Source organism: Gambusia affinis, linkage group LG04 (assembly GCF_019740435.1).
Source record: "Gambusia affinis linkage group LG04, SWU_Gaff_1.0, whole genome shotgun sequence".
NCBI classification, from domain to species: Eukaryota; Metazoa; Chordata; class Actinopteri; order Cyprinodontiformes; family Poeciliidae; genus Gambusia; species Gambusia affinis.
This window is the reverse complement of record NC_057871.1, coordinates 10,121,872-10,149,185: the sequence shown is the minus strand read 5'-3', so window position 1 is coordinate 10,149,185 and position 27,314 is coordinate 10,121,872. Positions and strand designations below refer to the sequence as shown.

At 38.2% G+C, this 27,314-nt stretch overlaps 1 protein-coding gene across 20 annotated transcripts in view; it reads right to left on the bottom strand.

Annotated features, from left to right (window-relative positions):
- ptprdb (protein tyrosine phosphatase receptor type Db) overlaps nucleotides 1–27,314 on the bottom strand; it is a 196,753-nt gene that overhangs the window by 33,229 nt on the left and 136,210 nt on the right. For 5 of the 20 annotated variants that reach the window (XM_044115204.1, XM_044115203.1, XM_044115209.1 and 2 more), the window contains 18 exons: nucleotides 19,461–19,649; nucleotides 17,531–17,539; nucleotides 15,479–15,496; nucleotides 12,687–12,797; nucleotides 10,829–10,840; nucleotides 10,138–10,407; nucleotides 9,385–9,494; nucleotides 7,907–8,104; nucleotides 7,240–7,365; nucleotides 6,993–7,140; nucleotides 6,720–6,868; nucleotides 6,404–6,548; nucleotides 4,376–4,678; nucleotides 3,118–3,311; nucleotides 2,731–2,757; nucleotides 2,101–2,218; nucleotides 1,232–1,819; nucleotides 737–831 (listed from right to left, as the gene is read on the bottom strand). In XM_044115204.1, coding sequence (XP_043971139.1) covers nucleotides 737–831; nucleotides 1,232–1,819; nucleotides 2,101–2,218; nucleotides 2,731–2,757; nucleotides 3,118–3,311; nucleotides 4,376–4,678; nucleotides 6,404–6,548; nucleotides 6,720–6,868; nucleotides 6,993–7,140; nucleotides 7,240–7,365; nucleotides 7,907–8,104; nucleotides 9,385–9,494; nucleotides 10,138–10,407; nucleotides 10,829–10,840; nucleotides 12,687–12,797; nucleotides 15,479–15,496; nucleotides 17,531–17,539; nucleotides 19,461–19,649 — 2,810 coding nt within the window. The remainder of the gene's footprint in view (nucleotides 1–736; nucleotides 832–1,231; nucleotides 1,820–2,100; nucleotides 2,219–2,730; nucleotides 2,758–3,117; nucleotides 3,312–4,375; nucleotides 4,679–6,403; nucleotides 6,549–6,719; nucleotides 6,869–6,992; nucleotides 7,141–7,239; nucleotides 7,366–7,906; nucleotides 8,105–9,384; nucleotides 9,495–10,137; nucleotides 10,408–10,828; nucleotides 10,841–12,686; nucleotides 12,798–15,478; nucleotides 15,497–17,530; nucleotides 17,540–19,460; nucleotides 19,650–27,314) is intronic. The other 15 variants (XM_044115208.1, XM_044115223.1, XM_044115212.1 and 12 more) reach the window with 11 other exon arrangements.

Genomic DNA, 27,314 nt, shown 5'->3' with positions numbered 1-27,314 from the left:
GCTAGAGAAGAACGTTTTGCTTTAGTAGGGTTAGGGTTACCTGGTTACAATGTCATTCTCCAGTCCTTCTTTACCGGATCCTCCCGTTGATTTACATCCAGTTCACCTTGCTTCCGTTTGGTAAGTTTTCAGTTTTTTATTAAAACCAATTCTTTGTTCCTGTCTGCATTTTATTTTTACTTTTCAGTGATTCTTTCTTTTAAAACCACAATCATATAAGTTTACTAACAATCCATGCAGGAGCAGCAGGTGAAAATTAGTCTGTTAAATATGGTTTTAGATGATGGGTACTGCCTCTTTTGAACATTTCAGTATATTAGCTAAAAACGCCAAAGAAAAAAAAAAGACTTTTAGAGTTTGAGTTGACACTTTCAGTTTGGCTCCTTTTTGTCTATTTACTTTCTCATCTGCTGGTTAGTATTTTGAGGTTGTAGGTGTTAATACTACCTATTTTAGGGTTTTGGATCAGCCTCACCTGTTTTCACTCTCATAATTAGTTTTTCCTTTTTCTTATCCTAGTAACCATTGCCTGATATTTGTTACTTGTTGGTCCAGTCATTCATTTTGAGGTTCTACAGTTCTCTTCCCTTCATGTTACATGGTTCTATTTGAAGTTTGCCATCCCTATTTTAATTTAGTTTCTGCTTTTAACTCTGTATAAGTACATTTTTGTTCCCAAATTAGTTCACATTATTAACCTTGTTAGTTATATACCATACAGTGAAAATGTATTTACAGTAAACGGCTGGGCAGGGTTCTTGTCCCGGATCTCCCAAGAAAGCAGAACTGAGTTCTTCATGGCTGCCTTCACTCTGAAGTTGGTGGCAAAAACTGTAGCACAGGACAGACGAGAACAGAAGAGCAAAAAGATTTCAAGAGCATTAGATATTTTCTTCTGCGAAATGAAACATATGTAGTCTTACCTGTGTTTCATTCTTTGGAAGCAGACTCAAAATAGCTACTTGATCTGATCAACAAACAACATGACTGGACAGAGACTCTGCCCCAGACCCAAGACTCTTACCTTGCTTTAGGAATAGGCTGTTGGGTCTAAGGCTACAGTGACAAGACAATGAAAAAGGACACTTAAGATGCAGTAACTATATACTGAGTGTTTGTGGCCATGTGTATGTGCAAATTTGCACGATATGCGCTCCGGAAGGCTGTTTGAACCTGGTTCTGGCAGCCAGAATAAGGATGATGGGTTGCAAGAGTGTGAGCGTAGTCCTACCTTGGTCAAGCCGCTGCGTCCTGAATTGGAGCCTGGGGCTGTACGGCCCAGAACCTACAGCTGTGAACGCACACACCCGGACATCATACACAGTATCGGCACTAAGACCCTCCAGCAACACACTTGATCCAGGAGTGGGCACCACCACTTCCGTAGCATTCCCCCGACTGTTTATATCCTTATACAGCACAGAGTACTTTGTAATTTTTCCATTTTGCTCTATCAGAGGAACTGATTTCCATGTCAGTTTGAGATAGGTAGCGGAGGCCTCCTCCAGAATTATATTTTCTGGGTATCCAGTCGGAACATCTTCTGGAGTGGTCACCTCCTTGACAGTCTCCTCTCCATAGCCCATTTTGTTTCGGGCAGAGAGTCTGAACACATAGTTAGCTCCCTTGTGGATATCCAAAGCAGTGTAATGGGTTTCTTTAGTGGGGAACTCCACCACCGTAAAGGGAAGAACATCCAAACGGCCGAAGGTGAGTCGATATCCCAGCAAAGGGGTTGGTGGGTTGGGAGGGGGATACCACTGCACAAGAGCAGTACTTAATTTAGTTGCACTAACCAGCAGTCTAGGTTTCTCAGGAACTAAATAAAAGGGAGACAGTAAAAGAAGAAAAAAGAGAATGATAAAAAGATAATTAGAGGGTTATTATAACACATGTTACTCAAAATCAGAAGCAAAACGGGATAATACATATAATGTGCGACTAAGTGACCTACTTCTTAATGGCAATGCAAGGTAAGACATTATGACGTATGACCAAATCAGTAATTTAGCAGCCTCTAATGTTAATTAATGAAGCTAAGTATGATTACTCATAACTGAGCCTTTTTGTCAGGGAGTCTGTTTGTGAAGGCACACTTACAAGGCAAGGCAGTGCATGCAGTAACAGCTTTGCTGCGAGCACCGTCACCCTTTGCGGTGTAAGCTCCCACTGACACAGAGTAGGCTGTGTCTGCTTTCAGGTCTCCAAGCACAATCTCCTAAAAAACAACCATCGGCTCTGTCAGCTACAAGAGACAAACAACTGTGGCATTGCTGGGTCTTAAAATCCAAATGGATAGAACAAGACAGAAACGATTTGTAAACAACAAGGCATTCAATTCAATTGCAATGCTTAAGGCTCTTTTTTTATTTTGAAGGAAAGGCTTCTCCTAGGAGATTATCTTAGGAAAATGAAAAACAAATTTTATAAATCGTAGAAACTTAATACAAAATCTCATTTAACTGAACAATTTTTAATTTTTTATTTTTTTTTACCACATTTAGTAGAATGTATTTCTAACTTATTTGAACCAAAACAAACCAGATAAATTAGATTCTCATTTGGAAAGTTATAAGTACTGGTATTTGTCTTCAAGAAAAATAAAAAAATTAGAGAAAAAAAAACAGTGGAGAGTGGAGTGAAAGCTCTGAGCCCAGTCTGGATTTTTCTATCACTCGTAATGTTTTGTTTTTCATGTTCAATGAAATGCCTGACAAAAGGTTTACTTACATATTCAGCTGAGTTCCCATATTCCCACTAAGCAATGAAGCCATAAAGCAGGAAAAAACAAAAATACACACTTTAGAATATTCGTACAGGATCAACAACATATCTCTTAATTTAAAGAAGTACATCAATTAACATTTTCAGAGACTGTTGTCGAAGGCTGTTTTCATAGACAAAAAGCAATATAGTTATTGCTTTCTAAACAGAATACATTACATATCAGCTTTGCCTAAAGTGGTATTTATATTGATCCTGCATGACACTTATATCTTATTTACTTTAGGTTAATTGCAACCTACATTCAATAATGAAGTGACTTTTCTTCGTTGCCTTTCATAAATTGCTCCTGGCACAGATTACTATATAATTAGTTGCTTGTGTTCGTGTTACCTGTGAGTCATCTATAAGGATGTCTTTGACGAGGGATTGACCTTGGGGTTCGCCATAATTTGTCCGCACATAGTGGACTTGGTAGCCACGGACCTGTCCATGTTGCAGCTCAGGTGCCGGAGCTCGCCACTTCACCCTAATGGCCGAGGCATTCACTGTCTCTGCTTCAACCCCTCGTGGAGGACCACTTGGAACTACAAATGCATTTTGGAATAGAGGTCAAGGGTCACAGGTGATGGGCACTTAATAGTAAAAGCTGTCAATTTAGTCCTGTAGAAAAAAGGCGGGCAGAAAAAAAATATCCAAAAGCTGGGAAAAAACATTACAACCCTTCAAAAAGTCTTTAAGTGCTGTGATGTCTGGTAAAAAGCCGATAGATAAAAATGAGAGAGCTCAAGGAAAATCATGGCTGGAAAAAAGCGGTGAAGTACAGGAGGCAAATGTAGAGAGAGGTAAGAATGGCAGAGAGCAAAGTATTTGTTGCCAGGGGCAGATAAAAAGTGGCAGTCATTCAACGAGAAAATACTGTTATCAAGAAAGCCGAGATGGGGCTGCCAAGAACTGCACTTTTACCCGAAAAGAAAAAGACACAGAGAAAAAAGAACCTCCTGTCACCTCTTGTTATCTGACTGACTCCAGCAAAAGCACTCTAAAAATGGTGAACTTAGAAAAAGAAAAGATTTTATGAAAAAAAAGGACTAAAAAAATATGGAGAGAGTGTTCAAAAAATTGCAGATTCTGCATATTAAATTATTTTAATTGGTAAAGAAGATGGGGAGGATTTTGTTTGTAAGTCATGGTCAGTCAGAAAAGTAAAGACAAGACTTAAGTGGGTTGTTTTGTTTGTACGGATCATCATTATCGTTATAAAACAATGAAATCTAGATAGTTCCTTGTTACCAAAAACAAGATTTTAAAGGATAGGAAAAGATGCAGGAGGATAAAAAAGTCAGCCGAAGGAAATGGGCTTCAGGAAAGAAGGAATATTAGGACGAGATTTCTGAGTTTTGTGTTAATTTTTGAGGTTATTAGAGGGACATCAAAGGAAGGATTATTAAAATGGGTGGATTTGAAAGTGGTTCTAAAATGCAACATTCATTTAAAACTGAAGCTCACAGAAAGACAAAATGCCTCAACCAACCAATGGTTGTTAGTTGGGGGTGACGCTCATTCAATATTAATCAGCGGCAGTTGTTAGTTGGGCAGACCAGCCTAAGACGGGTATGGGAATACATTTGTATTTATTTCAGGAACGTACCATCTTCCTCGGTGCGGATAAGCAGCTGTAAACTTTCCGGTCCTTCTCCAGCCTCAGTGAGCGCTCGAACAGTTAAGCCATACTCGGTCCATTTCTCAAGATTTTCCAGGAGATACGGAGAACTTCCCGGAGGAATCCCGTCAACTCTTTTGGACGTTTTGTTGCCTTCCATTGTGGAATACTGGATGGAGTATCCCGTTATGATGCCGTTCTGAAACTCCAGGGGTGGTGGAGCCCAACTTACCAGGATGCTGGTAGAACTGGGACTGGTGCATGTGATGTCCTGGGGAGGTGCCGAAGGAACTGGTAGGCCAATATTGAGGAAGGTTGTTGTTGTTGGGTAAATGTCATTGGGTGGTGTGTGCGAGTTGTTTTGTGTTGGATGAAGAGGTCAAGAGGTGTTTGCCATGAAAGAATGATGATGAAATTGAGCGGATGAGAAACAGGAGAACAAAAAAGACAAAGAAACATAAAATGAAAACAAAACACTGGATAACGAAAGCTCCTGTGTGTGAAAAATGACTTTGTGTGACTAGAACGCAAAAAATAGCTGAACAAAGATATCGAATGAGGGGTGTCACATCTGTATAAATGTTTGGTTAATGAAAACAAGTGAATGACTTCAAAGAAATGTAACACAAAGACACTGACTAGAGATATTACACATAAAGATACCAGCTATAACTTACTTGTCCTTTGCCTAATGAAGATTCTTTGATCCATGCTGGACTTCTCATGTCTATGTGCGAATTTCTGGCCTCTTACCTTGTAGTTGACTGAATCTGACAGAACTCAGATTGATACCAATCAAATAAAGGCTTCAACTCTAATTCATTCATTCATCAACTTAAACCCTTGATTAAACTAGCCACACAATTAAACGAATTACAAGTTCGTTTAATTGTGTTTAATGTTTTGGTTTTCAAAGAATTGAATAAGTGGTGTTGTTCTTAAGGCTTTGGCTGACGTGCAGATTTTTCGTGCATATGTTAGGTTTTAGATGCCAATATTCATTCACATATTTGTTGAACCATCAACCATGAAGTCGGTTAAAGTCTGGATTGCTAGCGGCCCCATTTTGACAACGCAACAAATGAACTCATAAAAATGTGTTTGGCAGAGAAATTTATTGATTTCACCATGTACAAAAGTATTCACACTTTTTGAACTTTTCACATTTTGCCACATTACAACCCCAACACTTGACGTTCTGTCTATGTTTAAAAAAAACCTGAAAATGTAAAAAGGATTTTGTTCACAGGCTGTTTTGGAGACCAAACTGAAGAACAAAATAAAATACTAAAGATAACATGAACACCAGCCAGCGAGCTAGTAAATATCAATTTGAATACATTTTTGAAAACATCTATAGATAAGGCATGTGCTTTTTATTGCTTTTAAACTGCTACCCTCAAGTAAATGGTATTGCTATCGTTTTTTTAAACAAAACAATACAAAGCTGTTCTTTACAGCAAAAATCATCTGGATGGATGTGTTAAGAGTTTTGTTTTACTTTATGGGGTGACGTGTATGAGCAATGTCATGTTATCAGTCACTAATAAAATATATGTTCCATTCTAGATGGGCCCAGTCAAAGTGCAGAACTAAATATAATTGGAAATCTACAGAATAAATGACGCTCTATTCAGTCCAACATCTGAGATTTAGATATTTTACCAAGAAGAATGGGCAAAGATTTTAGTCTCTGGATGTAAAAGGTAAGGAGAGATGTACCCCAAGAGACTTTCAGCTGTAACCGCTTTGAAAGCTTTTTCTACCAAGTGTTAACTCAGGAGGAACAAAAAATCCCTCCAAAGTATTCTAGTTTTAACATGAGAATCTTTGAAAAATCCAAGCAGCATTAATACTTTTGTGAAGGTCTAAAGTTTGAGGTTTTTTTTTAGCACCTTTTGGCTCAGTAGCCTTGCATTGTCAAAACAGAAGCTTGTTTTCCCTCTTCTCTCAAATCCAATCTCAAACACACAGCCACACACTTTCACACCATGTAGTGTGCACAGATAAACCTACGTGTCTGCGGAGTGTCAATGGACACTTCGTTGGTGTATGCTCCAATCCCATTTTTGCTCTTGGCGGCCAGCTGGAAGGTGTAGGTGGAGAAGGGCTTCAAGTTCTTCAGCAGGTAGGAGGTGGCTGGCTCAAAGCTCACTTTCCTCTGAAGAGGCACACAGATAAGAGGAAGTTCTTAACATTCAGGTCAGGTCATCTTCTCTCTGCTCTCCATTCCATCCACTCAAACATCCACTTTTACTATTTATGTTATCATCCATCTAGCCACCAAGTAAACAGCCCATGCTACCAGTCCATCCGTTTTTCCTGTGCCTACCTCCTCAGTGTCGTCAACCCTTCGATAAACCAGTTCGTATCCAGTGATTTGGCTGTCTGGGCCTCCCTGGATCGATGGGGCCACCCAGGACAACAGGATACTGGTCTCAGACTTGGCTTCACCCTTGAAGTCCAACGGTTGGGATGGAACTAAAAAGAAGAAGAAATGGAATAAGAAATGAAAATATGACTACTTATGTGTCATGTGTTTTCCCAGAGTTATAGGGCGATGTGCTTTTCATAGTGAATTGTTTCAGCGTTTCTCTAAGTTTACCTCCAGTCTTGGCTATAATTTGGAGGTCCTGTGACAAAGGTCCATCTCCTACAGAGGTAAACGCCAGCACTCGGATGTAATAAGTCTTGTTAGGAGTCAGATCCTGGATGGTGATGAAATTGGTGCCTCGGACCATCTGCTTCTCCCACTGTACGGATCAATGCAACAAATGCGTTCTCATTTTTATTACTGCTAATAAAGTGTCAGATTTTAAGGTTATTGACTCAAACAACACAGAACCACACACCTGGTTGACTGGGAGTGTGTTGTCTGAGGTGTAGTACACCCTGTAACCGACCACCTGACCATTGGGTTCCTCTGGCTCATCCCAATGAATCATTGCTGTTGTAGCACTCAGCATCCGACCTATGACCTGCAAGAAAAAAAAGCCTTCAGGTGAGCAATTCAACACTCTAAAACTTGAATTAAGACTCATTTGATTCAGTGTTGTGGTGCAAAATCTTCTTTTTTATTTTTATTGCTTTCACATTTTAGATCCCAGAAAATGAGGCTAATGATTAAAAAAAAAGGAAAAAGGAGCCAAGACTAAAGGAGAAAGTTATTGTAATCCTAAGAATGTCAGATCATCAGTTTAAGACCTTAAGCTGAAGCTTACCTGGGTAATTCAGCACAACAATGATCCAAAGCACACCAGCAAGTGTGTGTAGCTCAGATAAAAGCAACATTTACATCCTGTCTGATATAAACCTTAGCTTGAGGCTATGAAACATATCATTGTCACAAAAAAGCCAAAAGAGAAGAAATCTGTAGGAGGGCAAACACTTTTCAGCAGCTCTGAACATGAAGATGCCAAAAGGTGCCTATCTGCAGTAGGTAAGATATTAACTACTTTTAAACTTTAATAGAACCTTACTTCAGAAATCCTGAACTATCCCTTTAAGATGTCTTCCTACCTGTCGAGGAGGTGATGAGGGAGCCTGCTCCGCTGTACGAGCCTCCACCACTTCACTGGACGGACCCTGGCCAATGGTGTTGACGGCTGCGACCCGGAAGTCATAGTGAGAGTACGGGCTGAGGCCGCCAACGCTGTAACGCGTTGTGGCAATACCATCTATCTCTTTGTAAGGGTCGTCTGAACCCTTGGCACGATGCTGGAGCAAGCAGGAGACATTAAAAGAAAGAAGAGGAGTCACATACACAATCTGTTCCTGTTTAACAGCATAAATAAATATGCAGAAATCACGAAACCCCAATCCTTTGATTTCTAATCCAGTCCAAATCTCAGCCTACATATCTAGATGTGAGACATGACATGCCAAGTGTGGTTGTCATGCTTTTTATAAGCAGAGTATTGAGTCAGAGCTATTTTTTATTCCTACATTTAATTTTGCTGCTGCTACTGGGAGGAGAGCAGCCATACGACAGCGGATACCATTTGAGCAAATTGAGAATTTAAAAGTGTTTCACCAGCCGGAGGCTCTTTTGTTTTATAGCCCTGCTTAATGATCTGTTAATAACAGTTAATGATCATTAAAAAAAAAAACTAAAAAACTATTGGTTTAGACATCTGAAGTCCTGTAACTCAGGAATGTGTGCAAACAGTGCTGTGTGAATGTGCGTCATCGTAAATTATTGGAACCCATATTAAATGTAATAATTCCCTTCATACTGCAGTGGAACAATTTAACATGACATATTTCAAAAAAAAAAAAATCTAACTTTCAATTTTAGTTCAATGTGGGAAAAATAATCCTTCCTGAAGAAATAATTAGTTGTTTTTTTGTTTACTACATTGACAGCTAGTAACAAAGTAACAATTCCTCTAAGACAAATAAAACTGACACCACCTTTTAATTTTTACTTGTATAAGTTGATTACTATGTTTACGATTTTGCTAGATTGTGGCATAAATATTATGCTACAAAGAGGCCTTGCCACTCTTTAAAATTGAAAAGACACAAAAACAAACCTTTCCTGGTTCATACTATAAACAAAAAACCAGTGTGACAGGGCTTTCTGGACACCAGGCTTTGGAACAGGCTTCCTAATCAAACCGATTGAGTCCAGAAATATGAATAATAGAAAAAAACCTCATTTCTCCTTCTGCAGATTTGCTGCTCCATTTAAGTATGACACCTTGGCTTTATTTATTTATTGGTTATATAATTTTTTTCCCTTTAACTAGCTCTGTGCATTGTGTTAGATCTCTTTTCATCACATCAAAATGCATACATTGCCAAGTTTGACTTAACAGATGTCAAACCTTTATTGTTTTAAGGGAATGTACAAAATAATGAGGTTGTGTAAAACTAAAAGAAAAAATTTCCAAATATCTATTTTAGAGGGTTTTTTGGTAAATCTTAATTGCATGTAAAGAGTTCTGCAGTCTGTGAGCGGAGAACATGTGCTTGAGTGAGTGTTTGCTCCACACCTGTATGACATAGTAGGAGACTGGTTCAGGGTTTCCAGAATCCCAGGTGAGAGTAATGCTAGTTGCAGTTCTCTCTGTCACCACAGGAGCCCCAGGAGCCTTCGGCAGGGCTACAGGGAGGCAAAGACAATAAAATCTCACCCAGCAACCATTTAAAACTTGAGAAAATGTAAAATCTGCAAAACAATCAAGTGACGAGGCACATGAAGCATCGCTATGATAACATTGCCACAATCTTTGCCAATTGATTTAAAATGACAAAAAAGCAAATGCGAACAAAATTATTCTGATCACCAGCATGAAGAGATCAAGTTCATCCAAACTTCAGCTATTCTGTGAAGTTTGGATGAACTTAAAGAACATTAGTGAATGAGCCAATGGTGACTTTTCAGCAAGATGTAGGACCTTGCTTTAAGTAAATAATTATAGAATACTGATTAAAAATGTACTAATTCCACTGGCAGACATTTTTCAATCACAAGGCATTTTTCCCAATTAATAAGAGAAAAAGCTGCCAGACAGTTTCTTTTAATCAATAGTCAAGAATTATTGACTTAAAACAAGCTCATATCCTTTTAAAAAGTTACTTTAAGTTAGTTTGGTCTTATTTCAAGTTCACTAAGCTGTTTGTACAGTAAAAATGTGGAGTTAAAACAACTTATGCTTCAAACACACAAAGCTTTACAAGTTAAGTCATAGAATCACTGTCATCATTATTTATTTTTTCGTTTATATTCCATCCATAGAACTCACCTTTCACAATAATCTGCGCCATAGCCTCGATCACACCGAGCGTGGACATGGCAACGCAGGTGTAGTTGTTGGACTGGCGCACATCAGTCAGCTCCAGGACGTTGCGTCCAATGGGCATGTCATCCTCCGGTGTCAAGTCTTCCGCTCCCAGCATCCACTTCACGTATGGCATGGGTGAGCCGACCGCCACACAGGTGATGTTGACGTTTCCCCCTGGCATGATTTCGCTGTCAGCTGGGGGAATGGAGAAGCGAGGGGGGACGCGACGCACTAAAATAAATGATGACGAGGGCAGGAAGGCAAGAGGAAGAATGTGATTAGAATTCAAAGACTTTGCAGAAAGAACAACTAAGAGGGATTAAATGAATATTTCACAGGATTTAGAATAAACTGCAAGCATAAAGAAAGGATATCGTTGGTGGGGTTCATGTGATATGAAAATGTTTTATTAATACCAATGAAAGTGCACACTGTTCAATGTTTTATGAACTGCATCAAAAAATATACAAAAACGTCACAGCAAATACATGCACACAGGGGAAAGAAAAGTTCTGTTTTTTTTTGTTGTTTTTTTTTTCTTAACTAGCTGGTTTGAACCCCCAACGCCTGGAAAACACTAATGGATATTTTGTTGAAGAAAAAAAAAGTTGGGAGAACCTCAAAAGAGCCTCACAGTCATTATTGTACCAACCTTCTCGCAGCTCTGCAGAGGGAGGCAGTGGAGAAGGTATAAAGAAAGGAAAACAGGAAATATTAGACAAGACGGCAAGAGAAAACAAGTTAAGTATAGAAGACAAGAGAAAGTGCGAGAGGACAAGGAAGAAAAGAAACAAGGAGAGAAGAAAGAGAACATAAGCAGAGCCGTATATTAGATGGTTGATGTTGGTGAAAAGCCTTCCAGTTTAAGGCACTGCCAGCTGTCTCCACAGACCGCCTGTCAAACACTCTATGAGCACCGCTGCAAGATTGTACCGGCCTTGCAAGCACTGTTAGATACACATCACTGATTCTGCACTGTTTCTCTACTCTTTGTTACATGCATAGTTGATACATGTGTGCACTCCACTTGAATGTGTGTGTGTGTGTTTTCTTTTTTTTTTTTTTTTGTTTACCCAGGAGCAATGCTAGATTTGCCAATGCGTGCTACACTGTGTATATGCCCCCTCTGTTTTTCTTCTCTCTATTAACCAGGGTGGGCAGACAAAAGAGAAGAAACCCCCAGGAATAAAATTGTCTCCAAGATTTAAACATTTGGCGGGAGCATGTTGAGGGAGCAGGGAGGCCGACAGCGCCTGAGGAAGTGAGATGCCTGTCAGATTTGGGGAGGAAACACGAGTTCTAACCGGACAATGATTTGGATTTTCTTCTGAGGTCTAAAGGCTAAGAAACCAGGTCAGAGCAGATTAATGGTTTGAAACAAAACTGACCTCAGCTGGTACTTTAAACGTAGCCCGGTTTATGAATGAAATTTTTAGTGAATTCAAAATATGTAGGTAACAGTACTATCAGATCACGTGTTTTACTGAGATTTTACTTGAAAGACCAAAACAAAGAAGTAAAAATCAGAAGAGAAAGGCATGTATTAGCATTCAGCTCCTCTACTTTAATACATTATGGGATTACCTTTCCCTCTGATTGTAGAAAGTAAGATATATCTCCACATCATTTTCACATCTCGAGACTGCTACCCTCCAGCTCAGTTAAATTGGATGAAGAGTTTCTGTGAACTTCAATTTTGAGACCTTATCACAGATTCTCATATAAACTTAGGTCTGAATTTTGACTGGGTCACATGAATATGCTTTGATTTAAACCATTCTATTGTTGTTCTGGCCATATGTTCAAGGTTGTTGTCTCAGTGAATGGTAAAACTCTGCCCTAGTCCCAACACTGAAACTTTCTTCCAGGGTTACAGAATATTTAGCTAAATTTATCTTCCTATCAGCTTTGACCAGCTTCTCCAGAAAATGATATAGATATATTTGATGATGTGTTGCTTTATGTGTAGTGTTAGTTTCCTTTCACACAGATCTAAATTTTGGTTTCGTCTTCAGCCGCATTGTGTCAGATGCTCTAAGCTTGTTTTAGAGCCTCATCCTGATTTAAACTTGATTAAAACTCTCCACAACTTTCTCTGTAACCAGTCTGACGTGGTCCGTGTTCTTCATGATGCTGTTTGTTCACAAATGTTCTCCTTCACAGAATCCCTCTGTGCCCAATCAAACTGAGATTAAATTATTCACAGGTGGACTACTAATTGGGTAACTTTTGAAGACAATTGGCTGCAGAGCCAATTGCTGAACTCATGCATGCTACAACACACTTTTCAGATTTTTTCATGTTTATCATACTTTCCCCCCAAAATTATACACTACTTTGTGTTGGTCTAACACATTAAAGCACAATAAAATACTTAAAAACTTGTGGTTGTTTTCCATTGATATTACAAGCATATTACCAATGTTCCTCAAACATGTCAACCTTCTTTCTAAAAATATGTTTTTTAAATATTTGGTGGTAAACTGACGTGGGAGACGGCTTCGACTTACCTCTGACATACAGGTTTGCTGGAGTGGAGTAACGTGTCCCAAAGCTGTTGGTGGCAACACACTCATACTTCCCCTGGTCCAATTCCTCACTCATCTCTATCTGTAGGGCACCTGGATGGATGGAGCACCAGAGAGAAAGGGTAGAACACAGAGAAGATAAAAATAGCAATTACACAGCAGCGGAAGACATGTAGGTATCTAAGAAAACTAAACATTAAAATGGCGTTTAGGTTTTCAAATAAAAAAATGACACTGGAGGCAGTTTCCACAAAATGAGCTGGACTCTTTTCAAGGACTGTAAAGGGAGCCATAACTGTCATTCACATGTTTTTATCGTTTTCAGCAAGAATCTGCCCCAAAATAAGCATCACCTTGCTGATGTAGAAATGAGAACAAAAAGCCAAAATAAGGGGACACAAACCCTATAAAAATTAGAAAATGTTGTCTCCATGCAAGACAGAAACACATAAACAACGTTGTCAAAATATGTCCAAAAATTGTCACCAATAGAGTAAAAAAAAAAAAAAAAAAAATCAGCTGAAAACTGAGATTAAATTATATTGAGGAGCAAATCACTTTACAAGGATAACATCTGCAAAGGTATTGCCGTAGCAATCAGATATCCCAAAACGGATCCACCAGAGGGATCAGGAGTGTGATTGATGTCAGTTTAAAAACACACCCAGTTAGTAAGGAGGTAAAGACATTAATCGAGCTCCATCAAGGCCAACAGATTAAAAAAAACGACATACGCAAAGCCTTGGGAAGGGACCGATGCTTTCTCGCTCCCTGAAAATAGAAAAACCGTCAAAAAAAGTCAACCAGAGGTTCTTTTAAAGATGGCGTGGAAAGGCAAAAAAAAGCGCCCAGAAAAAACTTTATCAAAAAAGTGGTCGTTTGGGGCTTTTTATTTTCATAATGGAGGAGAAGAAAGGAGGTGATGGTAAAAAGCCATGAAGATGTGTGTGTGTGTGTGTGTGTCTGCGCGCTGATGTGTGAATACACTAATGTGAGTCTGAGTCTTCACCATCTGGACTCTTCAGGCAGAGTGAATAACAGCTGGGAGGGAAAACAAAACGGGGACATTTGATTGGGCAAATATAGACAAGGTAGAAGGACACACCGGTTCAAGATTGGGTCAAGACTATTGTAAAAAACGGAGAAAAATAATCGAGTCATCAAAAAGAGGAAACAAACTTAAAAAGATGAAACAATCCTTGTTCACCTCAAACTATGCAATGCAGAAATAAATCAAGCTTGTAAACACGCCATGCTCTATCTGAAACATTTACATGCTGAAGATTTAATGAAGTTAACCCCTTCCCATTCCAGAGAATGCCAATCCAGATACATGGCTAAAATATTTGGCCTTTGTGTACTAAAAATGGACTGAGACCTGCTTTAAATTTACCCTGTTTTCTTTGACTAATGTATAAGTCTACATCAATATTTGAACTACTGATTTCTACCAAGTTCATCTAGTTGCTCAGTACACTCCAGCTCAGTTAAATTGGATAAACCGTTTAACTGGATCCATCCAATTTCACTGGATGAAACTCATCCAGTTGAAACTGCTGGATGAAACAGCAACAAGGTTTTTTTTTACTGTATATATTGAGCAAGATAAAAATATGCTTAGAAACAAATGTTAAAGCTAGGGACGTTTGATGTGATGTGTTTGTAGAACAAATTAAGAAGTGTCCTTAACCTAGTTAACTCTGTCTTGTAGAAGCACAAAAGGGAAACCCGGCAGACTAGATGGGACAAAATATCTGCCATTGTCAAGTAAAAGAGAATATTTTAAAACAGATGTGCCCGAAGCATCATTGATGAGTAGTTTACATGATGAGTTGTTTGATTACCCTTAATTCAGTACAACACTGAAGATGATATCAATCATTGTAGAGACAAAAAAATTTGATTGTGATTCCTGTGTGATGTCAGTTTTTGTTTAGTTGTTTGCTGGATACCTCTATATAATTATAATAATACCAAAACAACCTTAGCAGACCTCCAGACATGCTTGTCAGTTCACAACTAAGGGGCCAGAGCAAGAAAAACGTGGCACTACATGATCCTGAAGTTTGGAGTTGAACCCCAGATCACTGCATTGAGGAAGTGAAGGCCTTAATAATGAGAAAACATGCTGTGCCCTAATGCTTCTACAAACTAAAATTACTACAAACAAAACACAAACACAACTGTTTTGTTAACTAAAGGCCTTAAGCTGCCGGACATTAAGACACCTGTATGTTTTGAATGCAGCATGTCACTGGATACTTAAAGTTGTTTTGTTTGTCACTACCTTTAGTTGTATCCTGTTTTGACCATACAGCAAAGTCCTCTATGTCAGAAGAATACCCAAGCTTTCCAACCGTACTCATACACAGCAAGTTGCGCAGAAAATGGTGTGTGGGTGACAGTCGGAATGGTAAGGGGTTTTAAACTGATTGATACAAAGAAGAAACATGATGGAAGTGGTGAATGTCTCTGTTAAAGAGTGAACACTGAGGGTGAGATGGGAAAATAGGAGACGAGGATGGCAGATGAGAAGAGAGTCGGTGACAGTTACAGCATTAATGATGTTATTTATTGCTCAACTCCAATTACTCCTCTTGTACCTCCTGCAGATCTGATGCAGTTTGGTGAGTTTTATCAATAGAGCAGAGTATATAAACCCCCATTCATGAACCTACCAAGGGCTGCTATTCAGATCTGCAAGACAAGTTGGAAGCGAGGAATTGCAAAGGAATTAGGCCACTCTGTCATGTTGGTCCACGCAGCAGTCTTACCTCGTATGGGCGTGCCACCTGAGTGGGCAATGAATGCACGAGATTAGAGAAGGAGAAGAAGAAGAAAATGTTAGTACCACAAAAAGGGAGACAGGGACAAGGTAGGAGGGGACTTTGGGAGTATGGGGGTAACTTGTTAAAGGAGAAAAATCAAATTAGAGAGGAAGACTTAAAATACTGATCCTTGGACAGTAAGAGAAAGTGTAGGCATAAAAGAATAAGACAGAATAAGTAAAGACAGAATAAGCCTGAGAAGAGAAAAGCAGGTTTTAGATAGAGTAAGAGACAGTGACAGAGCTACAAGGGGATTGGTTATTGATTGGCTTAATTGATTTGCAGTAGGGCACATGTGGCTCTAGGAGTAGGAAGTACTTTCTGGCCCTGAGTTTTACACTGCTCTTGTAAAAAATGGGAATCAAAGTAAGATTTAAACCTAAGAGCCAAAAAACATGTAAATGTCTGTATGAATTTAACAGAAACACACACAAAAAAATCCACTCTCCAATACATGTTTGCTTCCTGATTTTTTCATAAAAGTAATTAAATAGGCTTTAATATTCTTCAAATAAAAAGGTTGAGTAGGAAGCTTTTACTTTTTTATTGAATGAATGATTAAATGAAGACAAAAGAGATTTGTATTATAATCTAGTTCTATTACTATAATCTAGACACGCAAACTTTTATATAACAGAAACTTCAGCTAAAGCAGTTCCAAGGCAGGGGGACATTTTATTTCTGATGGATAGACTTCACTTAGCTAAAGCAAGTGAAGAGCCACATGGTAAAAAGATGACATTTTAAAACCGCAAGTAAATTCTGCCATAAAGTTTCTGCGCTTTTAAACTCTGACTGCCAAAGGCAAAGTTTAGTCGGGTTGTATAAAGTGATGTAATAGTAACATTGTCTTAGACGTTTTACCAATTTTAATTTGTCCATTTATCCTTATTTGTCCTTCATTTGAGTTTTAACATAGCAATATAGTTTTACCATGGTCTTTTTGCTCAGGTATATCAAGAGATACTAATCTTAGATTGGCCTATGTTGATCTATTAACCTTTTTCCTTTTCTGTTTTATAGCCTGTAACACTAGGCTATTTGGTTAGTACAACTAACGAGGAAAATTACTAAATTAAGCATAATGTCCATTTTCAATTCAAAAGACAGGTATCATTTGCTATTAGAGTCAGTAATATGATAATTAAGGCCATCCCTATTTTAGAATAGAAAGATAATTTTCAATGTCTGCTTTGTAGACCTCAAGCCATTTTTTGTCAGCGTATTGTCTAAAAAGAATAAAACTAAATGCTGAATGCCAAATTAGAGAAAAATGCATAAAAAAAGGAATATTGAAAAGTGGATTTTCTCTCAGTAAAACGTTGTAATGTTTTTCATCTGTGATAAAAACTAAGCATATATTTGCCCCGACCCAAACTAACCTCTCTAAACTCAAATCTGAACAAGCTTATTTTATGTGCATCCTGCACTGAGTAGTCTGGCAGCCTGAAAACCTGGCCAACATGGATTGATTTTTTTTTCTGGCTCCACCACTGGCATACCTATCTGCTGTCTGGCTTATTGACTGGTAACTCTATACAACAGAGCGGAAAGATTAAGTGGGTGAGTGGATGAAAGAGTGAGTGACTGAGAGAAAGAATAATTGAATTAGTGAACAGCTGGAAAAGTAAATAGGTGAGTGTGAGGAGAAAGCTGAAGTTCTTTGGGTGTGGAAAAGCTGCAGGTGCAAGGTGGAGGTTGGGACTCAGCTACTTCTACGTTGACAAATATATGTGTGTATATGCACAAGAGCTCCTATATTTATTTATGTTCATACCATTCAAACTTTTGAAAGAACTACTTTAAGTGTATGTATGTACTTCTGAGCTTCCTGTTTTTTTATTGTGTGATCGTTAGTAAAATGCATGCCATGCATTTTAATAACAGTGCAGTAAGTGTAATAAAAGGTGAGCAGCAGCAGCGACAGTAGCAACATTAGTGAGCAGTAAATAGAAAAGTGGACAGTGAGGGTGTGGGCCTCGGAACAGAAGCACTTACCAAAGGACTCTGTAGTTAAAAAGATACAAAGAGAAAAGAACAGCATAGAAAGGGCATTATAATCGGACCACTGGTTACAAAGACGTCTTGACTTAGATGAAACACCTTATCGGAGCTCCACAGAACGTCACTACATACATACTTTATAGTGAAAGAAATATTAAAAGTAATATTTTTTTAGCTTTTCACAAATTATAACATACAAGAAATTAATCTAACATATTAATGATTTTACATTTAACATTGTTAACAATACTCATTGTTTCGCAAAATCATTCATACCCCTTGGAATGTTTTTTACAATTTTGTCATTCTAGAACAACAAACTGCTGTGTATTGCATTACATTTAATGTGAAAAATAAATAAAAGCTCAAAGCTCCCTTCAGTCATTATGTGAATAAACCACGTTACAATGCAGTTACAGTTTTATTATTTTCATCACTCTACTATCTTTAAACTACAGAAGCCAAATTTTGTTGCCATTCCTATTTGGAAATTAACTCAAACTCAGTAAAATGGTATGCAGAGCATTCATTAGAATAATGAATGCTCTGCACAAAGTCGCTTTTTGTTTTTGGTCTAGACTTTGACCTCAAAAACATTGCATTGTAGCTCTGGTTGTATATTTGTTTCATCCAGCTGGGATGCAAACCTCCACCCTGACCAGGTTCTCTGTTTTGGCTAAAGAAAAACACCTCCAAAGCGCCATGTTGTCATCACCTTAAATTTTGTTGAATAAAATCAAGTGGAACTCCTTGACATGACCCTGGATTTTTTTCTGAAGTGCCTTTAGAGTCAAAGCCTCAGAGCACAGTACGTACAGTGCTCTTTTCAGAGTTTCTTGCTCTGAATAAGTGATAATCATTTGTCCTTTTCCTCTCATGTGAACAAAGTATATGACTTTGCTGGTATATCACATAAAATCTCTGTAAAATATGTTGCAGTTTCTAATTGAAACATGACAAAATGATTTAAACATCATGGGGTATGAATACATTTGCGAGGCTCTATAAAAAGCTAAATGATTAATACTGATGATTATATTAACCAGGGAGAAAAACAAGGAGGTTGGTTTCCACAATGACACCAGAAATTTGGCCTTCCATTTACAAGATAATGGGTTTTGGGTAAAGAGTTGGCCCCTGAAGGCAAGAAGGAGAACTGAGGAGGAACAGGCTTTGGGATTTTACACACTACTGTGGCTATCAAACACAACAGATGGAAAAGGTTTAGCCTGCCTGACTGCAGTTATTTCCCATAATAAAATTGGTTGAATTTGGTACATATTTCCTGAAATTACATGAGTATAGTTTCAGGTAGTCAATTTCACTTCGACAACAGGCATACTTAGGAAGACATGAAGAAAAAAACATAACAAAGAATTTAGCCTTTAGTCACAGCAGTGGGCTTTATCAAGAGAGGATATTCCTTCATGTACATGCCACCATCACTTGCTTGTGCTGCAAATGTTGACAGTAAGAACATTTTTTCAACTTTTTATTAGAGATCAGTAGCCTGCTGCTACTTCTAGGTGACATTTCAGGAGCTTGATTTTGTTTTTGTGATGGGGATTTGTACAGGAAGTCCTCAAACAATTTGGAGAAAAGTCTGGAGTTTACTTTAAAAGGGTTTGAACAGTTTTAAGGAGTTGGTGACCATACACAGCAAGCTCATAAAAAGGCAGCTGAAAAACACAGCCAGAGACTGCAGCAGGAGGAGGGCGGAAGCATTGTAAGAAATTGGTTAAATGTGAGTCAGAACATAAAGGAACTCTGTTGGAGCTGGAAATAAAAAAAAGGGTCTGAGGATAAAACAGATTAGGAGTAGGAGAGGAGATAAAAGAACTTTAGGAGAGACAAACCTACAGGTAGAAATGAAAGCAGGGATTCAAAGGAAGAAGAATAAAAGACGGGTAAAATCGGTGGTTACCTGAGCGGAGCTGCTTGATTCGACCATGATTATCGGTCGTGTTGACTGGCAGGAAATCCTTGAACCAGGTAATATCTGGGTCAGGATTGCCGCTCGCAGCACAGAGCATAGTGGCAGTCCGTGAACGTTCCACCACTTTTAGCTGTGGACCCATATCAATGGTGGGAAACCCTGGGGGCAGTTGATCCTCTGCAAAAAAATATAAACACAAGTCATACATAGAACCTGGTAGAACACATCAGTAAAATTCAATCTATTTTAGCTGAGTGGGTACACTTTACAGGCCACATAAGTTCATGTAATATACTTGACAAGTTTGGGGTAAGTGTCTGGTAAGTTCAATAAAGTATCTTTTCAGTTCTGGTAAAGGGAAGAAGCTGGTAAGTTCCAAAAAGTGGTTGGTAAGTTATACAGTAGTCTAATTGAAAGTATCAGATGAGCTCAATGATAAGTTCTAGAAATGTACCTGTCTACATCCAGAAAGGGTTTTGGGGAAAACTGCTGGCAAGTTCTGTGAAAGTGAGTTCAACTAAGTTCAGCCAAGGTCAGTGAAGTACCTTGTGTAAGGTAAAAGTATCAGTATTATGTTTTTGAGGAAAGTACCTTAAAATTGTAGGAAATCACCTAGATACTTGATAAGTTTGGTGAAAAACTGAACATACCTAATATGTTTCAGAACAATTTAGACAACATTGCAAAGTAAATTTTTATTTTCAAAGGTTAATGAGTAAGCCAAAGGCAAAATAAAACTGGACTTAAGTTTCGGTTCTCTTGGAACAAATATCATATAATCATAAGAGAATTTATGCACTGATGGAACAGGCAAACTGCAGATTGTCACATCTGTAAAAGAACATCTCAGGACGAAAAACAGGCAACAAATTCTACTGCAGACAAATCCTGGTAACTATAAAACAAAAAGCTGAGGCAGCAGTGGACAGAGGTTCATTCATCAGATGACTGAGTAAATGTGGCCTGATCTAATGAGCCATGCCTTTAGCTGTTGCATTTGATGAAAAGGGTTAGAATTTAGACTCATAATAATCCCACTGTGTATCCTTTAACAATCCACCATGGCAGGAATGTGAAATAATGTTTGGTATACAGTCATGGGGCATTTTGGGTCCCTTAGTACAAACTAAACATTATTTTTATACATAAAACATGGGTTTTTATTTAATACCTCCAAAGCTTTCTTAACAAATATTGTTGACCATGTCTACCACTTCATGACCTTATTATACTATCTTTAAAGAAACGTGCCTTCAGCACAAAGCTTAAATCATAAAAGACTGATCTCATGAAGGCAAGAATGGGCTTACTTCACTGAAATGACTTTGTAGTAACCACAAATCAATCAATAAAGTCTGATCACTAGTTAGGGGAACTAGATTTCTCCTGAATAGACATTGACGAGGGAAACATTTCAATGTTTAACACGATAGTGTAGCTTCAAAAACGTTTTGGCTCTTTGTTCACTTGTGAAAATTTGTGAAAAACTGATTCTGTTAATCCATGACCAACAGAGAACCTTACATCACTCTTATTAAGGTGACACTGTTTTAAAACTTAAATTAGCGAGCTGCGAGCGGTGTGTCTGATAAGCCAATGACAATAGTCTGGCTACAGTAGCAGATATCCTGACTAATTCTTAGCTTATATCAGTCTGATACACTTGTGCTGCAACACAAAAAGCAGAATGACAAATAAGTGTCTATTGTGGAGATGGACACGTTTTAGGGATGGTCAACTGAGGGCAAATGAGTACTGATATGGCAATAAAATAAAGGAAACTATCTCAAAATAAACCCATAAAAACTGGGCTTAGCAAAAGCAAAGAGCCAAATACCAAAAGCACACAACATATATAACCGTGAACCCAAATTAAAACTAAACTCAAAGTCCAAATGATAAAATTGTGTAAAAATTTTGCACATTAAATCACATGGAGGGTTTTAAATGAAGAGGCACTTGTAGATTTGTTTACGTTCATTCATATGTCAACAACAACAATAAGTAGTATTTTCATTTATAACATATTTAATAATATATAATTTTGGCAGCACAAGTAAGAATTGTTGCATTAATGCTGCAAAACAGAAAGAATTCAAACATTTGGTAGATTATTTTCATCTTTTTTTTGTAAATACTGTGACACCAAGAAACTGTGTCATTTTTGCTCAAGATTGTTGTAGCGTGAGAGTCTCAAACTGGACCATGTTTACTCACAAATAAGCACATCTAGTGTGCCACTTTTTTACAAACCAGCAGAACATCCTGATCTATGAGGATTAGGAAGAACTACTTACAGATGAGTGCAGTGACCCATTCTCATTTGCCCTGCATAGCACAGGCTCTAGATTGAAAGGTCACTGTGTCAATGGAGCATATGGTGCACACACAACAGAGAAAACTTAATTATATCTAATTAATAACTAAATAAAATGAAACCCATTAACACTCCATTCTCCTGTTTATCAAACATACATACAGTCACTGTCGTATTCATTTCAGGAGGTGAAAAACATAAAGTTTATCTTCTGGAATAGGAAATATTTTTAACCAGATGTTACTGAGCTCAGAGTTTCTCAGAAAGACGGCTGTTCAGCTAAAAAAATATCACCATATGAATATTAAATGTGTGTAGTTATTTCCTACACGTTTACGCAAAACAAATAACACAAAATCCACAGCATGACGAGCTTGCAAAAAAAAAAAATAATTAAAACATCTGTCAGGATGCGGCTCTTTCATGAGCAGTTGTGGAGGGTTTTCTAGACTGAATAGATTTTGTTATGCAGAGTAATCAGAGGCTTTTAGATCAATTTCCTCTTCCAAAACTTTTCAAAAGGAGTTATGCCTACATTTAGAACTGCGTTTAAAGGAAATAAGCCTGGTACTCCAAAGTCATAACTGTTCAGGTTCTGCTCCTCTATGAAGCGCTTCCACCTGGGACTTGAAGACAGGATGGGCCTGGCTTGGATTAGATGCTGTGTATGCCTGAAAAAAGTGTGATTAGTACAATTTTGGGCTGTGCAGTGCTACACAACATATCACTAAAAACAGTTTAATGTGATGGATTCATATGGTTCTGGAGGCTGTCAAACAAAATATCTTGTAGAACTTTGATTCATAGGCTGATAAATAATTGTTTTCAGCAAGTACAATATTTATGTTTCATGCAATAAGATGTTTCATGCAAAATATGCATAGTTTTTTTTTTTTACATATTTTTCTTTTACTTTGTCAATAATATTCTGTTGGAATGCTGTAACTTTAAAATCTTCCGTTCATCTGTGTCTCTAATTCTGTAGCTGAGGTCTCTAATACTATAAATAAGTAAAGCTTTGGTTTGTAAATTACAATCACTTTGGTTTATCACCTGACAGTTCACCTGACTGCAGGGATTAGTCAGTACACACATAAACATACAATCATAATATGCAGAAATCTATAAAAGACGTTGATAAATGAGGCCTGCTAATGCACATTATCACGGTTTCAAAAAGAGGCTTTATCTCAGATTAAGTTGGCTGTTGTGAAAGTGATATAAAAATCTATGAATGACTATGATACTTGAAGCTTTGGGAGACTCAGCAACAGCAACAGCAACAAATTGACACAGCACCGCATACCAGGAAGAAAAAAAGGCAAGAGTTGGTTTTTACATTCCACTGATGCCTGGATATATGTTGCATCAGGCTGGAGACAAGAAGCAAGACTGCACGGTCCAACGGAATGGGTAACATTTTAGTCTACCTGACAGAACTCAGTAAAGCTTTAGGCTACTGCTGCGCGAATAAAAATCAAGTGAAAATCAATTCTCAATTCTGCTGGGAATCAGCAGCAAATGAGCTGCTCTATTTAGAAGCTCTGTCGAATCTCTCAAAGTTCACCTCTCACACAAAAAAAAAAATCAAACAGGTACGTCCAATAAAGACATGCCCGCGGACATTTGCAATTCCTTTAGGGTGCGTGAATCAAATGTGAATTCATAGATATCAGTGGCAATTAAATTTGCAGAGCCCCTGCACGTCGATACAGAAAATCAGAGGTGGCGGGCCAACTTTACTCACCTGCAGAGGGAGATTTATGTGGGGATAGGAAACTATGGAGTCTAAGGAGTTTTGAGGATCAAATATGAGGGAAGTCAATAGGAAAGAAAAGATGTTGTATCTTCCTGAGTCACACATATTGAAGACTGACACAGGGTAGGGAAAGTAAGACGAGCAAAGAATGAGTGTTGAAGCTGTATTTGATCTAAAAGAGCAGTTTACCCTTCTTTTTTTCCATTTTCTCCGGAATCCCTGGTGACTCTACCCCTCTCCACCACACACAAGCTCATTAACGGGAAATCCTAGCGCTGAGTCTCACCAAGGAGATGCTAATTCTGGCAGTGGCTCATCGAACCATGGCCGATGGCTCGTGAGACGCCGGCATCGACGGGCGGGTGTGTGGCCTTTTAACAGCTCCGGTTTCAATCAATCACAACAGGCTGACAAATGGAAACATGGATATAATAAACTAAAAGAACAAGATGAGAAGGTGTTTGTGTGAGCGAGTTCGTCTGAGGGAGAGAAGGTGAACGAGGAAGGCTGTGTAGGGGTGGCTTGTATAAAAAAATGGAAGAAGATGAGAATAGACTGGGACAATGAAAGAATGGCAGAAAGGAAAACAGGAGGGAACAAGAATGAAATAGAAAGAGGGAGAGACAGCATGAGGGATTTAAACAGCATAACAATCCTGATTCTTTCTGCTTTCATTATGCAAATAGTTACTTCAAAGCAAGGCCCCTTGTAGGCAGGAATAATGTATTCTATTCCAACTACCTGGGGTGGGACACTGAACTGAACAATGAGGTGGAATGCTACTCCCTCTGCCACTTGTACCCATGCACTAACAGAGCTGCCGTAAGAGAAGCGTGAAGACCTGCAAACGAAGATGTGTCCACTTTTTACAAAATTATTCACAGATAATTAAGGCATCTATATGCTCACTTATAAAATTCCTGGTTTAGTGTCAGGGGCTCAACTTCATGTTTTTGGGATTAAAAAATTTAGAACACAATCACAGCCCTCAGATCAGAGGAGTACAGATTATGACTTTATTTTGACACAGCAGCACGTTTTTATTCCCAGATGCAGCAGAATGGGGTTCTCTTCATTTAAACACAGTTCTTTTGTACTCCAGTTGACCTGATGTGAGTTGACAAATCTAAAAGTGTTCAAGGTGCAACAATGCACCCACATTATCACATGTAAAACATGGCTGCTCAGAGAAATGGCTGGGGATTATAATTTGCTTGACCTCCTCTTATTGGTGACACTATTCAGCGAGGGAAGTCACTATTGAGGGAAAAAGACTCTCAGCTAAAACAGGATAAGAAGTCATTAAAAGGAAATTTATGGGACCTGTATGTGTTTCATTTATGGTGAGAGAATAGTGTCACAGTTATGTTATGTAAGACTAAAAATGTATTCCACACACATCTCTGGCTTAGTGTCATCATCTGCCTGGAGGACTGCATATAAACTCTAGTCTTTCAGTCATCGGGTCTAAAGTATGAACTGCCTCTTTCATCAGAGCCGCAACAGCACCAAGCAAAGAGTGCCTTGTAAAAGTATTTACGTCCCTTACACTGTTCAGTTTAAACTTTTGTCATATAATGTATTTAATATTTTTCGATGCAAGTGAAGAGGGGAAGGAAAATGGTAAATGAAAATTTTGATCAAATTTTCTTCACAAAACAGCACAAGTTCAACCACATCAACTGGAAGTCATCATTCCTCTTCCAATAATGACATGTTGTGCTGTACGGAGTTGCCTGTCTACTGTGAATGGTGACAGAAAAACCTCCCCACATCATAATCCTGCCACCACCATGTTAGCTTTCTTCATGTAGGACAAAAACTTATATTTTGGTGCAATCTGACAGGAACATCTTATTCCTTTTGTGAATAAACGCCATATGAAAGTTGGGTCTTTCCAGCTGCTCCACCATTATTATGGGCTTCCTTGCCGTTTCTTCGATTAATGTGCTCTTTGCCCAGGCTGCCAATTTAGGTAGACGGCTTGAATGTTTTGTACCTCTGCTACACTTTTTCATTTTTAGATGAAGGATTGAGCAGTGCTCACGGAGATATTCAAAGCCCAATGTCTCCATAAATTACTCTCTGGCCTGTCTGTTTTGTTTCTTGGTCTTTATGATGTAATAATATTCTCTAACAAACTTCTACAATCCTCAAAGAACAGCTGGAGATTAATTTACACTCAGCTGGACACCATTTACTAATTAGGTGAAAGCAATGAATTGCACTGAGAAACATTTTTCTATTTTGTTCACAGCTGTAAGATACTTGAAACATAAATTCCTAATAAGGAATATTGACTTAAAACAAGGGTGTTAAAGTCATTTTTATTTTGGGCCAAATAAAGGTCATAGATGGCCTTAAAGGGAAGGTACAGCTGAATGTATTGACCTTAATAAACTGTTTATATTAATAATTAGCTACATTCTGTTAGTGCTTCTTAAAATGACATAGTATTAAACATCTTTGCATATTAATTTATTTTGACACTACAAAATAAATTTACATGGATTAATTATTTATTTTTGATCTTATTTTTTCAATAAAATCAAAACTAATTTGATTTTATTGATAAAAGAATATTTACGCACACAACTGTTATCTTGAAAGTACTATTTTTGTGGCACTCTAGACTCTAAAAAGCTACAAAAAAACTTATTGTGGGCCGGACAAAATGAGAAAAAAATTGTATATCTGGTATCTGGGTGAAAATTTATACCTTCTACAAACTTCCACATGACATTGTTTAATTTGGATAAAGCTGCCTCTTCCACAGTTTCCAGTTTCTAATCTAATTTGAGGGACACTCTGTCCCACAATCATGAGAAATGATGTGTGAACACTGTATTCATCATGGAAGACCAAAATTTTACTCCGTACAGATGTTGGTGTCATCTGCCGGGAGGACTGCATTGAAACTCTGGTCTTTCAAGAATGAGCTGGCTCTTCTATCACAAACACGCAAACAAATATTTTCTTAGACAAACCAATACAATATTACATTCCATGGGACTCATACAAAAATGTTTCAATTTTCACTGGCTCTTTTTGCTTAAAATGAAATAGGCTGGGCGATTATTGTTGAGTTTGTGCAGCTACTTCGGTATTTTTGTGTGTGTGTCAACGTCGTCTCGTCTTCTTTTCCTTCTTTTTGCTTGAAATAAAACCTGACAACAGAAATCTGAGCGGCCTCAAGGCAAACATGCTGTCGAGGTAACCAGTGTTGTTACCTCAGTGGATTTCTCAGTTTTTCCTCCCATCAACAACAACAAAAAAAAAAAAAAATGTGACAACATCTTTGCTGAGTTTTAGGACAAATCTTTGCATGTTACTTTTTCCTAATATTGCTTTTTGAGGGCAGGCGCTAGCTGCCTACTCCACATGCGTCCTGTGAGGAAAACGTAGCAGTCAGGCTCACCCTCGCAGCTGCAACGCCATCGGCACAACGGAGGCAAGCCAATGGAGCATCAGGCTTTCACTTTGAGAAAATGTTTGAGGCGTTCTGCCTCTTCTAATTTTCTCTCTGAGTGATCATCATGCAAGTAAATACAGCCAACATCCCAACGCAGACGTTTCTTTTCACATAGGTGAAGGTTCATTCTAACAGCTGATGTGCCTGAAAAAGTTGGGATCTTATTAGGTTTTCAAACAGACAACTTTTACAGTTGACTGCTGACTTACAGAGCGATAGATATTTAAGCAAAAAATTGTTCCAAGCTTCATTATTATTTCAGCCGTTGCCAATCAGAGCCATTTACTGAGAGCC